The sequence below is a fragment of the Zosterops lateralis genome (assembly GCF_965231275.1).
Source record: "Zosterops lateralis genome assembly, chromosome: 3".
NCBI classification, from domain to species: domain Eukaryota; kingdom Metazoa; phylum Chordata; class Aves; order Passeriformes; family Zosteropidae; genus Zosterops; species Zosterops lateralis.
The window spans coordinates 11,944,950-11,959,092 of record NC_139764.1 but is presented as its reverse complement, the minus strand read 5'-3'; the positions used below and the strand labels follow the sequence as shown (position 1 = coordinate 11,959,092).

The 14,143-nt window shown below is 45.0% G+C and overlaps 1 protein-coding gene across 1 annotated transcript in view; it reads left to right on the top strand.

The window, feature by feature from the left end:
- Positions 1–14,143, top strand: part of TTBK1 (tau tubulin kinase 1) — a 75,718-nt gene that overhangs the window by 60,998 nt on the left and 577 nt on the right. The window contains exon 13 of the mRNA XM_083857908.1: positions 11,801–13,404. Coding sequence (XP_083714034.1) covers positions 11,801–13,404 — 1,604 coding nt within the window. The remainder of the gene's footprint in view (positions 1–11,800; positions 13,405–14,143) is intronic.

Sequence of the window (14,143 nt, the reverse complement as noted above, 5' to 3'; positions counted from 1 at the left end):
CAGCTGCCACCCAGCTTCTGTTGAAATCTCAATCTGGATGCAAGAACAGCAGCAGTTAGGTATAGCCCCAAGCTGCTGGTAGACTTCACATGCAGAACCCCCTAACCTTCACCTCACTAAGAAGTTCTCTTACATCTGGTTGCCTCTTTGTTTCAGTTTGCCTCTCCTATCTCTCCCCCATACAACAAAATCTTTTTGCTCTACCTTGGTTGCCTGTGTGTGTCCCATTCCACACGTTGGTAAACGCCGTGGTTTGCCTCCATTGCCATTCATGGAATCTCATCCCCCACATCCTTATTGCATCCCTGGAGACCTGTACTACCTTCTGCCTTTGCCGTTACCAAGAACTTGCAGAGCATGTCTCCTGCACTGGTTTCTTATACATTGCCTAGTTTATGGTGCCCCATACAATCCCTACAGCACTTTGAGCAGCCAAGGGGTCTTCCCTCCCTCTGACTTCCTTGAAGGAAATGGGAGAAAATGGCACATTTTGGCAACTGGAGCAGTCTCAGCTCTACATGGAATCTGTGTGAGGATCACACTGTTCAAAGGCAGCTTGATTTCAAAAATGAGAGTGGAAGGTACCTTCCATTTTCAGGGCAGTTGCATGAGTTTCAAGTCCTGGAATCCTTAGGACTTAGCAAGCTCCCCCCAGTCTGCCTCAGCAGCTAAATTTAGACAGCTGGCAATGCTCTTTCCCATAAGACACAGGTACCATCTGCGTTTGCAAACCATGTAAATAGCTGGCTGAACACCACTTCTGTTGTTGTGAGCATGTCTCTGAGTTCCTCTGAAATCAGTGCCTGGTCTCTGTGAGTGAGAAAATGTCATAACTCCAGTTGCAATGTTCAAGTTCTTCCAAATGGATGTTTTCTGGGCTGCCAAATTGACTGTCCCCGTTCTCCAACCTAGGAGCTAGGAGAGTGGGGAGGTTTCAAATCAAATAGAGTATTTCAAGCAGCCAGGAGAGGGCAATTATAAGAGCAACAGAGCTGACACACTTCATTAACTGTAAACTTTAACACACCAGTGTTTCGTCCTGTTGCCTGTCTTAAACTGGAGGTACCACAGACTGGTGGATTCTTTCTTGGGGATTGGTGTTCTTTACTTTGCCACATATAATGACTGTTCTTCCTTTCCCAAGCCTGTGCCACAGCCATTAGGCCACCAAAGTGTCTTGTTGTTTTAAACAAGCTCTTTGTTTCTTCTGTGATTCCATTTGACACCCAGCTCTCCCCAGCTGCTTCTGGAGCAGCCAGACCCAGGTGTTACATGAGAAGGCAGCATGCCTTTGAGAACCAGTCAACAATCCTTTTTCCTTTTTGCTATATTTTTTAGATACAGGACCTCAGGAAAGAGGCCTGTTGCTTGAAGTGATCAGCCATATTAAGCAAAGGTGTTTTCAGCACCTTCCCCAGCCCATTCACAGGCACAGAGGTTTAGTGGTTTTTCAGTAGCTGGGCTGTTTCTTTTCCAAAAGGGGCTCTAAAGCCAGTGAACACACACCTCTTCTAACTCAGCTAGGCTGTGAGCACTTGAGAAACAAAATAAGTGTCATTTGGGACACTGCTCTGTGCTTCAAATATTTCTTCCAAAGATTTCACTTTGGAGTGTTTATCTACCTCATTTGTCTTTTGTTTAAGTAGCATTGCTAGGATTTGGTACCGTCTTTGCCACTGACTACTTTGCCCCAACCTGTGCAGCCTCTTTCAAGAGTTGTGGTGATTTGTTTTGTAGTAGAACTCTTCTGTAGTCAGAAAGATCCTTCTGCAGTCTAGGAAATCAGAGCAAACACCTCAGTTTAGCCTTTCCAGAGTTTATTCAGAAACAACACTTGTAGTATTCATACTTTCCTATGGGCTCTTAAACTCTAAAGATCCCAAAGTGCTTTATTTTTCCCGTGAGTCACTTCCCTGCTGTTTGACATGGGGCAGTCAGCAGCAAAGAAAGCCTTTTCAGAACATACCAGGATGAAGCCAGATGTTTGGTTGCACAAAGGGAATTTCTGGAGGCTGAGTATTTTTTCATAATCTGTAAACTGTCAGGGCAGTGGGTGGGACCTATATACCAAATACAACAAATATCACTGAGACATTTCTTTGGCTGCAAATCACCAGGAACTTCCCTTGTTCTCTCATGAAAAAAATGCACTATTTGAATCTGGTGCTGTGATCCTTTGTAAATAAATTAAGGCAAGAAAATACAACCATTGCTTGTTCACTCCTCTCTTGTAAAATAGCTCAACAGTAGGATGCACTGTGAGACTGAAGGTCAGAAAGCATGAAAAGAGGTGTTCAGTCCTTTTCCTGTTTTCTAGAGTCCTCTCTCACACTGCCATCGATCTTCCATGATACGTATGGGTGGAATTTAAGAGCTTGACAGCAGCACAAGATTATTCTTGAAAATAGAATATTTTGTACTGCTTATCTGGGGGCATTGGTGACAAATACCAACCATGTTTGTCCAGTGGATTTGGCATCTCTTCCTTAGGCTACATGGAGTCTCTCCGGTATCCAGTTACATTTGTATTACAGCCACACAGTAACTGACGCAGTTCTGCGTCAATGACTGTATTTATATGTTCAACTGCTGGGTTATATGAATGACACATTTTATTAATGGTTGTCATTAGAGATTTATTCATGACACTCTCAGAACTTTACCTGAAGCTGAGACCATTTTGCTACTTTCACATTGAATAAGAAAGGGCTCTTTTATCCCAATCTATTCAAAAGAGAATCTTTCCTTTTTATTTTTGCTTTTCTTGTTTCCCTTTGGTAAAAATGGGAAAGAACAATTTGGAGATAGCTATCATGTATTTGTCTAGCTCGGCTTGGCAGTAACAGGTGGGCTGCAAGAGGCTAGCTGAAAAAACAAAATTGCATTTCCTAGCAGACAAGGTCTGAAGCCTTTAAAATCACGGATGATTTGCAAACCTCTAAAATACTGTTAGTGTTCATTGTGAAAAAATTGCCTCAGTTATTTCTCAGCTGGAGAACATGGAGTATCTTTTTCATGACCTGTTTCCCTGTAGTTGCCAGCTCTCCCCAGAGTGACTGGAAGAGCAAATAATTTCTGGAGAGGCTGACCAAAGTAAGCCAGATGTGCTTCCTGATTTCATTGTTGTCCCCAGGATGGTGTTGGGATGCTTTATGCTGGAGCTTCCATTTCTGATTGTCTGTATGTTTATGTCTATGCATGACCCACTCATGGTCATGCATGGTCCTGCCTTACAGAAGAGTTTCTGTGCCAGTAGTGGGCCACTTTGCACACCCTCAAATGCTGTTGCAAAAAACAAATCTCAGCCACTTACAGAAAGTATCTTTATGGCATCTGGTTCAGGTGGTACACCCGGCCTCCTCTGCATGCTGCGGGTCTGATTTCAGCAACCTGGCCCAGCCCAGGTCTCTTCATTCAATATGTTGTGACATAAATATATATCTCTCCTTTTGCTGTGAGCTGGTGGCAGAGTATTCTGGTGATGGGAACAGTGCTGGCACTTGGGACATAATTTATAGTATGCAAACATCTATTTTGGGTAACATTAAAACATGAAATAAAACACAAAACGGCTGATCATTGTGGCACTACCTTGCTTTTTGTTGCGTTTTTACGCCACGTGTTTTGTGTTTGGTTCACTGTAACACCTGCATTGGCAGTACCAGGAGACAGTGTAAAGATTAATTTCTGGGAAATGTTTCTAAGTGTTATTTGCTGTATTGCAACTTCTTTATATCACACCTGCCATTGAAAAAAATGATGTTATGATGAATGTACATTTTGAACAAGCTGCTAACCATGTAACCTGGGGATTGGAAGCAATCCCCATTTTACATTCACTTGCATGTCTTTTAGTGTTCAAAAAAGAAAATTGCTCTATGTTTGGAGGTTTTATTTTTTCATATGCAAAGTGATTTAATGAGTTACCTCATCTAGTGCACTTGCCTCGTAAAAATCCCCAGGGTTTCCTCCAACAACTCCAACAAATTTCTCAGTTTAATTATGAGTGCAATTAATTATCTGGCAACATGAAACACAGTAATGGCAAATTTCCTCTGAACAAGTCAGATGAGGAGGATTTCCGTGGGCCTCTTGCCCCTTCAGCTTGGTCCATCCTAGAAAACCCCTACCAGATCAGGTTCTTATTCAGCACTGCTGACTTCTGGTTATTTTTATGACTTAGGAAGATGTTTAGCTTTCAGAATATTATTATTATTCTTTCTTGCTGCTATTAAGTTGCCTTTACAGTTAGGGACTAGAGGAATTTTTGGATTATCATTTCCTTCCACTTCACTCACTATTTCCCGAGTCTCCAATGAGTAATAAAAAATGAAGTGGTCCCCGTGTCCCCTCAGACAGGGATGTCTGCATTGGCTCTCACTGGAGACACTGGTGGGTACAGAGTTGGGAAGCTGAGTGGCAGGCATCCCACCTTTACAGAGCTTTTGCTTCCATCCAGAGAAGACACTAGGAAAACTGGCACAAACCTAACACATGGAAGCACAAACAGGGAGGAGCAGAGCACTTATCCAGCACAGGACTGGATTGTCCTATTCACATTGGTGAAAAAGAATGAAGAAAAAGGCTGTGGAGCATTGATGGTAAGATGCTGGATAGAAGAACATCTCTAACATTTATGGTGCTGATTCTTGGAACACAGCGATCCTGCAAGTAAGCATGGCAGCTCTAAGACCCCTGCTACTTTTACCTCATCTGATGCTGGTTTGAAGAAAGAGCTGCTTCAGAAACTCAGATTCTAAGCTTTTGCCACACACTGTTGTCAATCCTACCAGATCTCCCAGTCCCAATCAAGCTTAGTCTATGTTGGCAGAGGATAATGTCACTTCCAGGATATGCTAAGGTCCTGATAGTATCCAAATAAAAGCTGTTACAGGGAAGACTGGACTACAGCTCTTGCTGTCTGTGTGCCATCTGCATCTCTCAGGACTAAGGCCTCTTCCCATTCCCAGTGGAACAATTAATGTTGTGTTGAGAACTTGATTTCTGCTTCTCAGACTTTTCAGCTCCCATGAAGAATCTCAGGGACCAGCATATCCTTCCTTTGCATTACCTTGTGTCACCTGTTAGACTTCTGTTGCTGCTAAGCAGGAGAGTCCAAACCATATTTAACCAACTGCTACGTGAGTAGTAGGTGAATGTGAGTTTCTGTGGCCATTGCTACTGAGAGGAGACAAAAGCTGTAGGGAACCTGTTGTGCTTCCTGGTTTGCTTGAGAAACTCCACCTGCTGGGACTTGAGCTTGCTTGAAGGAGTGGATCTCAGTGCAGTCCCCTTCAAGCAGGTCTCCAGTATTAAGAAGTCCAGCAGAAGGGATTCCTCAAGCTGCCAGGAGTCCTCATGGACTGCTAGGGACAGAAGGTTTGCAGAAGCTGTGGAAGTTCGTCTCAGGGGGAAGGCAGCAGGGAGATGGAGGGGACACAGCCTGCTGTAGCTTTAAAGGCAGTACTGTGTAGGGATCCATTTGGAAGGACGTAGTTGACTAAAGGGATCCAAAGCTTGTTTTCCTCGAGTCTTTTTATTCTTCCTTATCTAATCCCTTTAGAGCCTAAGGTCAACCCCTTTTTGTACTGCAATAACACTGTAATATATGCTTGCACTAATTCTTCTGGTATACCAAGCATGCAAGACCAATTTAAAGCTTTTTTTTTTCAGAAGAAAAAGACTGTATTATTGTGTATATAGAAATACTGAGAGAGAATTTGAATTCTGTCTCCTGTATAAAAGCATGCATTGATTACCTGTATGTAGATCATGCTGTAAATGCTGCAGAGTACTGTAAAATCCTACACTTGAAACCACAATGAACAGGCAATGTCATCAAAAACAAATGAAAAAGAAGCTGTGCAATGGATTTTGTGCCTTTTTTAAATCCATGTATGTTAATCCAGACAATCGGGAAAAAAAAAAAAAAAAAGAAAAAATGAACAAACAAAAAAAAGCTTGTATACTACCAAAACCTTATTAAAGAATCAAAGGCAGCATCTTGTTGATGGCTGGGTTTTTTTATTTGCTTGCTTTCTTTGTTTTTCTACTTCCTTTGCTCTGGGAAGGTGTCCCCTGCTCATCCTTGGGTATGGTGGGAGCACTGCACCAGGACTTGAAGGAGATCTGGTAGAACAGTGAGAGTTCCATTATTGCTTGTGCATGTGATCACTAAAAACTTGCAGTCAAGACACATCTGGGAATAGAAACAAAGTTATATGACTGTTAGAGATGTGTTTTATGTACTTTGGGAAGACCACACTGTGATTTCAGTTCAAGGGCTGTGAAGGCTCTGGTACCTGTGGAAAGGGTGGTGGAAATTTCCCTCATGCATCACAAGACTCCAGCTCCTCAAAGGCAGAGAGCAGTTTGTGCAGGCGGGTGACGGTCTGGGAGGAAGAGCCTGGATAAGGCTGTGGTCTCAGAGGGTTCTACAGTCTGTGCATCCCCTTTTCTCCTGAGATTTCTGTGGAGGGTCAGACAGGATTCTTCTGAGTCTTTCTTTAGCAAGGTCCAAAGCTTATCTTCTCCATGCTCCAAAGTGTGTTTTAGTTTGCCCCTGGGGGCTGCCAGTTTGTGGCAGATGTGCACATCTGTCAGGCTCTGCAGAGGGATCAGTGATGCCGTGGTTTAGAGCATGGTCTGAAACGGAACAGTGGATAGAAGAAGTGCATGATTTCCTGCATTTCTGTGACATATAATGTATAATCCCAGTGTGTGTTGGCATCACCATCCCTCAGCAGACCATGTTCTATCACTGCTGAGCCACTTGGTGTGCCCCAGAAGGGTGTGCTTAGCTCTAAACAAATCATGTCAGGCCTGGTGTCAGTGTTAGTCAAAAAAGACCAGACACCACATTGTGGCATTCCCCACACCCTTGGAATATGAATTCCTCATGGTGTATTAGTACACATCCCGGGGATGATGATAAATCATATCAGTCATTTCCCTATTAGTCACAAATATTCATGGTGGCTCAGGGATGTTACAGTTCGATATGGTTGTATTGTTCTTGTGCTACTTCAAAATATATTTTCCTTAGTTCCCCAAGTCAGATTTGTGTGGGTTTTTTCACATGATCTCCCAAGTTTTGGTCAAATCTATAGTTAATGTTTCCCAAGAACTGGTGAGCTGGGAGACTGAGGGAGATGATCACACAGTTCTCTGAGTAATACTGTGTGTCCATCCAAAAGCTTGGATTAACTGCAGCATAGGATTTGAAGCGAGACCTGAACTTCCATCTAGTAACATAAATCCTTGAAGCATTTGACAGAACCATTAGCTTGGGAATATTATGGAATGTGAAATACCCATCAGATTTCTTCCCCTTTGGACCAGTCTTGAACCATCATGGCTTGAAACATGAGCCATTGCCACTCTGAATTTCCCACGGGAGGGGCAGTGAGCAGAAGTATTCTTTCACAATTCCACTGAGATGTCCCTGACAGACAGATCCCTGTACGTTCCTGAGCAGTGCCTGCAGGTGACACTCTACCCTTATGAACTGCATCTGGGAGGTGGGAAGGTTCCCTCATGACAACACTCTATCCTCTCTTTATCTGTTCTGCCTGTTTCACAGGGAGACCAACCCTTTTCTAGATTGGAGCACCTCATTTTGGAATTACTGAAGGAGCGGGAGCTAAACTCCAGTGGTGTCTCCACCTGTTCTGGTCCCTTTTGCCATAGATTACAATGAGGCCCATGCCCACTGAATCCCCATTCTGTGTGAATAAGATCAGTTGGGTGTGTGGGATGGAGTGGTTGGAACAATGTCAGTTCACTTATTAACAATTCTAATACATTCATGTGCAGTTATGTCATTCCTATGATTTTCCTTTCCTCAGTAGTCCCTAAAGAGATGAAGCAATAATGAAAAGAAAGCATGATCAAGAAGAGGAATTATGAAAAGCATGTCCTTCACATCTAGGGCAGTCATTGAAGTATGACCAGACCCCATGGCAGTGTCACCATCTCGACAATGTTTGGAACTGCAGCAGTTGAAGTTGCAGTATTAGCAAAAAACTCTTAACTCTATCATGATGAAATACCACTGTTGGCTTGTTTACTGGCCACACTAGTGAATTATAAGGCAAGTGATGCCTCTTTTTTCCAAATCTGTCACCACCCAGTCCTCATGAGTGCTACTGTTGGTAGGGGGCATTCCTTTACATTCATGAACTTGTTAGAGGGCAGTGGTATTGATGTTTTTAATAGGTTTATAACTTTTCAGACCCTGAACTGTCCCACATTCTTTCAGATTTTATTTCTATCTCTGGAAACCCAGTTGCCTTCTGTTGCAAAACTGCAGAGTTCCATCTGGGAGTTTCTAGGTTTGACCATAAAGTAGGTAAAGTCCTAAAATGTTTGTTTGGGCAGCACTCACAAGCAGTTCAACCTTAGTTAATAATCTAAGACAAGTTTTATTAAGAGACAGAGTGTTAGAGGTGCACACTTTGTGGGGAACACATACTCAGACACATGTAATACCACAGGCATTCCTGGACAAGTGACTGACAAGCCAAGAGAGAGTCGGGAGTGGAGATCTGAGGCCAAAAGGCAGGAAAATGTGGCTGCCTTAGCTCATGGCATAGTTCCTGCTCACAAGAGAGTGAACCTGACAGAGGGTTGCCAGGATGACCAGGAACTAGAAACATCTGACATGAGGAGAGGCTGAGAGATCTGGGTTTGTTCTGCCTTAAAAACAGGATTGGTTGTGGCATCCTTTTTCTGCCTTGAACTGCCTAATAGAGAGAGATACCATACTCTTCTCAGAGGTGCACAGTGAAAGGATGAGATGTTATGGACAAAGGTTGCATGAAAGGAAAGTTAGATATAGGAAGTAGATCCTAACCCCCCCCCCCCCACATTTTTCACCATGGAGAGCCTCAGACTCTAGGAGAGGGTCCCAAAGAGGTTGTGAGATTCTCGTCCTTGGGGTACTAAAATCTCAGCTGGATGTGGCCCAGCACAGGCAGCTGTAAGTTGGTCCTGCTTTGAGGGGTGGTTGAAGCAGAGGCCTTCAGATATTCCTTATATCTTTTTTACTCTACAGTTTTAATATAGAGGCTAAGCCTCTCCACTTCTGATCTTCTGACATCATCCCTCAGTTCCTCCCCATTAGTACAGCAGAGCAGAAAAGTTCTTCTATGACCTTTGGGGAATAGTCCTAGAGCAGCTGAGCATGATGTAGTACAAAAGACTGTCAAGACAAGACGCAAGTTTCTCTAATGAGGGGTTCAAACTAGGAACACCTTGTTCAGCAGAATTTCTTGTAGTTGGATATTTGTGTTCTTTGGACTTTCTCCGTGGTGGCAAAGCAGTAACTGTTTCGGCTGCCTTAAGGAATGTTCTGGCAGTTTTGGGGTACTGCATGCAGCAAGTTAAGCAGGCCAAGTCTCCCAAAGGTAGAAGCAAAGCAGTCTTGTTGTGCTTAGGGTGCAGTGTCCATACAGCGAAGTAGAACATACAGGGAGAAATTGAAATGATAGACAGAAAAGCAGTTGATTTATTAAATACTGCAAGGAATTTGTGGAGCTGGAAGTGCATGGGGGTTAGAAAGTTATCTACAGTGTGACTCAATGGTAGCAGAGGGGCACCAGAGCACAAGAAACAAAGAACTACTGTTTTTCTTACAGCAACATCCTGCTGTACAGCTCCATGTCATACATTATTGCTTAGTGCAACCTCATCTCAGAAAAACTTTTGATGTCTTGCAAGGGAAAAGCTATTGAGGAAAGAGGGTTTGCTGGAGACAGGGCTGCTGGTGGGGCAGACTGCAGGGCACAGAAACTGTATCTCTGGCCAATATAGGATATGCTCGGCAGGGCTGGATTCAGCTCACCTTGACCACAAAGCAGAAGAGATGACACAAACCAAGGGCCGGGAAGAGATTTTAAGGTCTACACAGGTACATATTTCACTGTGCAAATAAAACCAGCAATTGTCCATCCGCATCATCAAACACAGCATCTAGAAAATAGTGTGAGGTAGAACAGCAGAGGAACTGTTGTTGGGGTTGTGGAACCCTTTCCAATGGGAGGCTCAGCACAAGGCCAGATGTTGGTCAGGTCCATTCCCACTGAGGAAGTGCTTCTGTTTGTTTAGGATTCCAGGATAGCACTGTGTATGTATTTCTTGGGAAAAACAAAACCCAGCCAACATGCATCATCCAATCCTAGGCTACTGAATGAACTAATTTCTAAGAAATACCTGAGGGAAGAAGCTATGTGGGTAATTTCTTTTGCAAAGGGTGGTAAGTGCCTCTTACCAATCCAAGTTCCACATCTGCCATCCTGATTACAAAAGATAGAGTGGGTCAGTGAAAGCCCAAAGCAGACTAATAAAGGGCCATCTTCAGGGCTAGGCTTCAGCTTTAATGAAAGAAGAGAAGCAGCTTTGGATTTCAAAAGTATTGCCAAAACCAATGTGTTTTGATTTATAAGCTATAAAAAGAAATATTAACTGGATAACAACACCATGCAGAATAGCTTGATGCTGCCCACCAACCTATTTGAAATGTCTCTATCAAACAGGAGCATAAAAATAATATATTTTTCACGCTCAGCACGTGCAGATTTTCAGCACAAATTTTAATTGTGTCATTGGACTGAAAAGCCACTGAGGGCTTTTCCTCCCCAGTAAAGACAAAAAGATCCATTCCCATGGCCAGGTGAATGTGGTAGCTGCTAACAGCTCTGGAGCTCACATGGTTAAGTGGGTGCATGTTTAGTTGCGTAGCCTAAAAACCCTCTGGCGCTGTCAAATGCCACTGGAAAATGCAGATGTTTGGAGTCCTGCTGTTCATGATTGGGACTTTTCAAGGGTAACATGTGATGCATTATTGACCAGTTGATTTTATGGAGAGGTTACTGTTTGCAAGCCCTAACAAAAGTGTGCTATAAATGATTTGGTTTTAAATCCATTGTGCGGAGTGGTGCTGATGTGATTTTCATTTGCAACTGATTGGTAATTAGACCATGCTTGACAGTCATTTCCTATTTATCTTGGCCTTGTTTGATCAAGTGCATGCATGTGTGTGTGAGCTACTGTTTTTCTGTAGGGTCATTTGTAATCTTTTCACAGCCTGCTACTACCACAGGCTGCTGCTGGAGAAACAGTGCCCTCACCACTCTCTGCCCTTCACTTCTCCTGGTGGACATCCCGGGGTCTGAAAATGACACTTTATGTGCCAGCTTTCATGACTTGCTGATGATTTTAGAGGAAGCAGAAGCCTGTAAGAGACAGGCTACAAGGATGTGGGAGCAGAAGGGGAGATGCAGGGTGCACCAGGAGAAAACAGCACTACAAGTGTTACCACCCCAGGGACAATGGAAAGTGGTCAGGAAACTTACCTAGCCCAGAGGTGCCCCTTGAGTTCACTGTGACCCGGGCATAAAAGAGTTATTAAATGGCTCCAGTAAGGAAGGAGTGATTATGTAAATATATAAATACTGAAATAAATATGTAAATGCTGAAGAAGATTGAGAAATGTGAAAAAATCCTGAGGAATTGCTTAAAAATGGTTCTGTTAGGTCCGGGTTAAAAACTGCTAACAAAGGAACTTCTTTGGCCTATTTTTTTTCTTTTGTTCATAAGTATCTGTGGATCTCTCTTTTCTAAGGTTTGTATGAATCAAATGATGGAGTGATGACTGCTCAGGCATGTATTTTGGAAGCATGATGGATTAGATACTTTCTGTGGATTCTTCCTGCTGCTGTTGGTCCTGATGTCTTCTCTGTCAATGCTGTGTCTGAATGCTAACTCTCTCTCCTCTTTTGTCACGTTTGTCTTTCTGCAGGCGTACATGCTGAAGTCATTTGAAATGAATGGCCTGCCCAAGGCAGTCCCTTTAAGTTTGCCTTACCAAGACTTCAGAAAAGATATGTGCAACTACTGGGAAAAGCCTAAGTTATCCCAGCGGATAAAGAAAGTTGATTTCTCAAATATTGTCTTGACTGCTCCTTGCAAACCTCTGGAACCTTATCTGGAAATGAATGGAAAAGAGGAGGAAGAGGAGGAAGAAGAGGAGGAAGACTATGAGGAGGAGGAAGATGAACAGGATGATGGGGAGGAGGAGGAGGAGGGTAATGAGATTGACATGCACAGTGATTCCAGCAGCGACCTGAGTCAGAAGAGCACGGAGCGCAGCCAGGAGTGCGCACCGTCCACGCTCCTGGCTGATGACCAGAAGGGCTCCAAGGGTCGAGCATCCACTGCTGATGGGGACCTGGAGCTGGAGGAAGGCTCAAAAACATTAGTGCTGTTTTCACCAGGTGATCTGAAAAAGTCTCCAGTGGCCACAGACTTACCTCCAGAAGTTGATCTGGGCACTCTGGCTGCACTGACACCTCAGAGCGAGCGGCCGCAGCCCATGGGGAGCCAGCTGGACGTGTCTGAGCCAGGGACCCTGTCCTCAGTCCTTAAATCTGAACCAAAGCCTCCCGTGGCAGTGGCTACAGCTTCCTCCCCGTTTACCAAAGTCGAGCGCACATTTGTTCACATTGCTGAGAAGACCCACCTAAATGTGATGTCTTCCAGTGGGCAGCTGATGCGGCACGAGGAGTACTGCCCCCCGGGGCAGTTCGAGGAGGCCATCGTTGAGGAGGAGCTGGAGGACAACCTGGTGCTGGTGGAGAATGGGAGCATTCATTCCGGGCTGGAAGGGGCAGAGACAGAGAGCTGCGCGCTGTCGGCCAACCACATCGAGACCACCTCAGAGACTGTGGGGGAACAGCCGGCCCTTCCCAACGGCATGCCAAAGCTTCCCCAGGACCAGCCAGAGCTCTCGGGCAAAGCAGGGCTCTCGCTGGATTTGGAAGAGCCTGACAAGGTGGCTACGAGGGAACCTGGCCTCGAGAAGGCGGCCTCAGCGACAGAACATCTGAAGCGAGCAGAGACCCTCCTCGACACACCACAGCAGGGCCCCAGGAGGCCACTGGGCTCCAGGTATAGAAGTCGGATACCCATTTTGTTCTCTGAGGAGGACACTGGCTCAGACCTTTCAACTTCACTCTCAGCCAAAGAAAGGCTTTATAAGAGGGCAAAGCAACCCGACCTGGCTCGGCTGGTGATGGAGAAGAGACAGAGCCGCCTCCTCCGGCTGGCCTCAGGTGCCTCCTCCTCGGCCTCCTCCAGCGACGAGCGGCGGCGAGCCTCCGAAACCCTGTCAGCCACCGGTTCTGAGGAGGACACACACGACTCTGATGACTCCATCCCACGGAAGGGAGAGAAGAAGGCTGCATTGCTGGGGAGAGAAGAGAGAGCCATAAGCACAAGGAGCAGAATTCCTCGTCCTATCGTGCCAGTGAAAACCCCACTGGATGCGGGAAGGTCGGAGAGCTCTGTGGCCACTGCAATGGCAGGGATGTGCAGCTCCCCACAGGATGCAGCTGCTGCCTGCAGGTAAGACCAAAATGGTGAGAAATGCAAAGAGCTGAGCTTGTTGAGGAGACACAGCCAGGGCTTTGCTCTCCTTTGCTCATGATTAATCCTTTACTCAGCTTGAATGCATAGTCCATCCTTGTTTCCTACAGTCATTTCGGCCTGCAGGTGTGTGAAATACTCACCTCTCTTCTTTTTTTTAGCCTCTCTTTGCTTGCCCTGGCTTTGAGACCTTTCCTTTAACAAGCCTTTTCACTTGGTCTGATAATAGCAGATGTCCTCAGCGTTGAGCTCTCAGTTTTGCAGCACAGCCATAACTCTGCAGGGGTACCTGGCCTCCTGGCTTTACTATTGCAATTAGAGCTGCAAGGGCAGTGAGTCTGCCAGCTGGGATTGCCTCAGTTGGTTTATCTTCCATCACAGTTACCGTCAGAGGCCAACTGGTGCAATCCAACTCATGCCCACATTCCCAAATTGTATCTCCTGCCTTGGAAGAGGTTGCTGCATCCATTCTGCATGGTTAGAGTCCCAGATACCATGGCTGCATGTTGGCTCATAGAGTGCTGGAGGATCAAGGCAAACACGTAGCAGTTAACTGCATTGAGTTACAGGATGGTGTTCAAACTGGTGCCCCACCTGGTTCACAACGTAGGTTCTGCCATCCTGATGCTGGAGACTCCTTGTAATTGCCTGGCAACATTCATGCCAATCCTGCTGCCAGGAGCCCAAGAGTCCCTTGCAAAATTCCCCTTCATCCCCT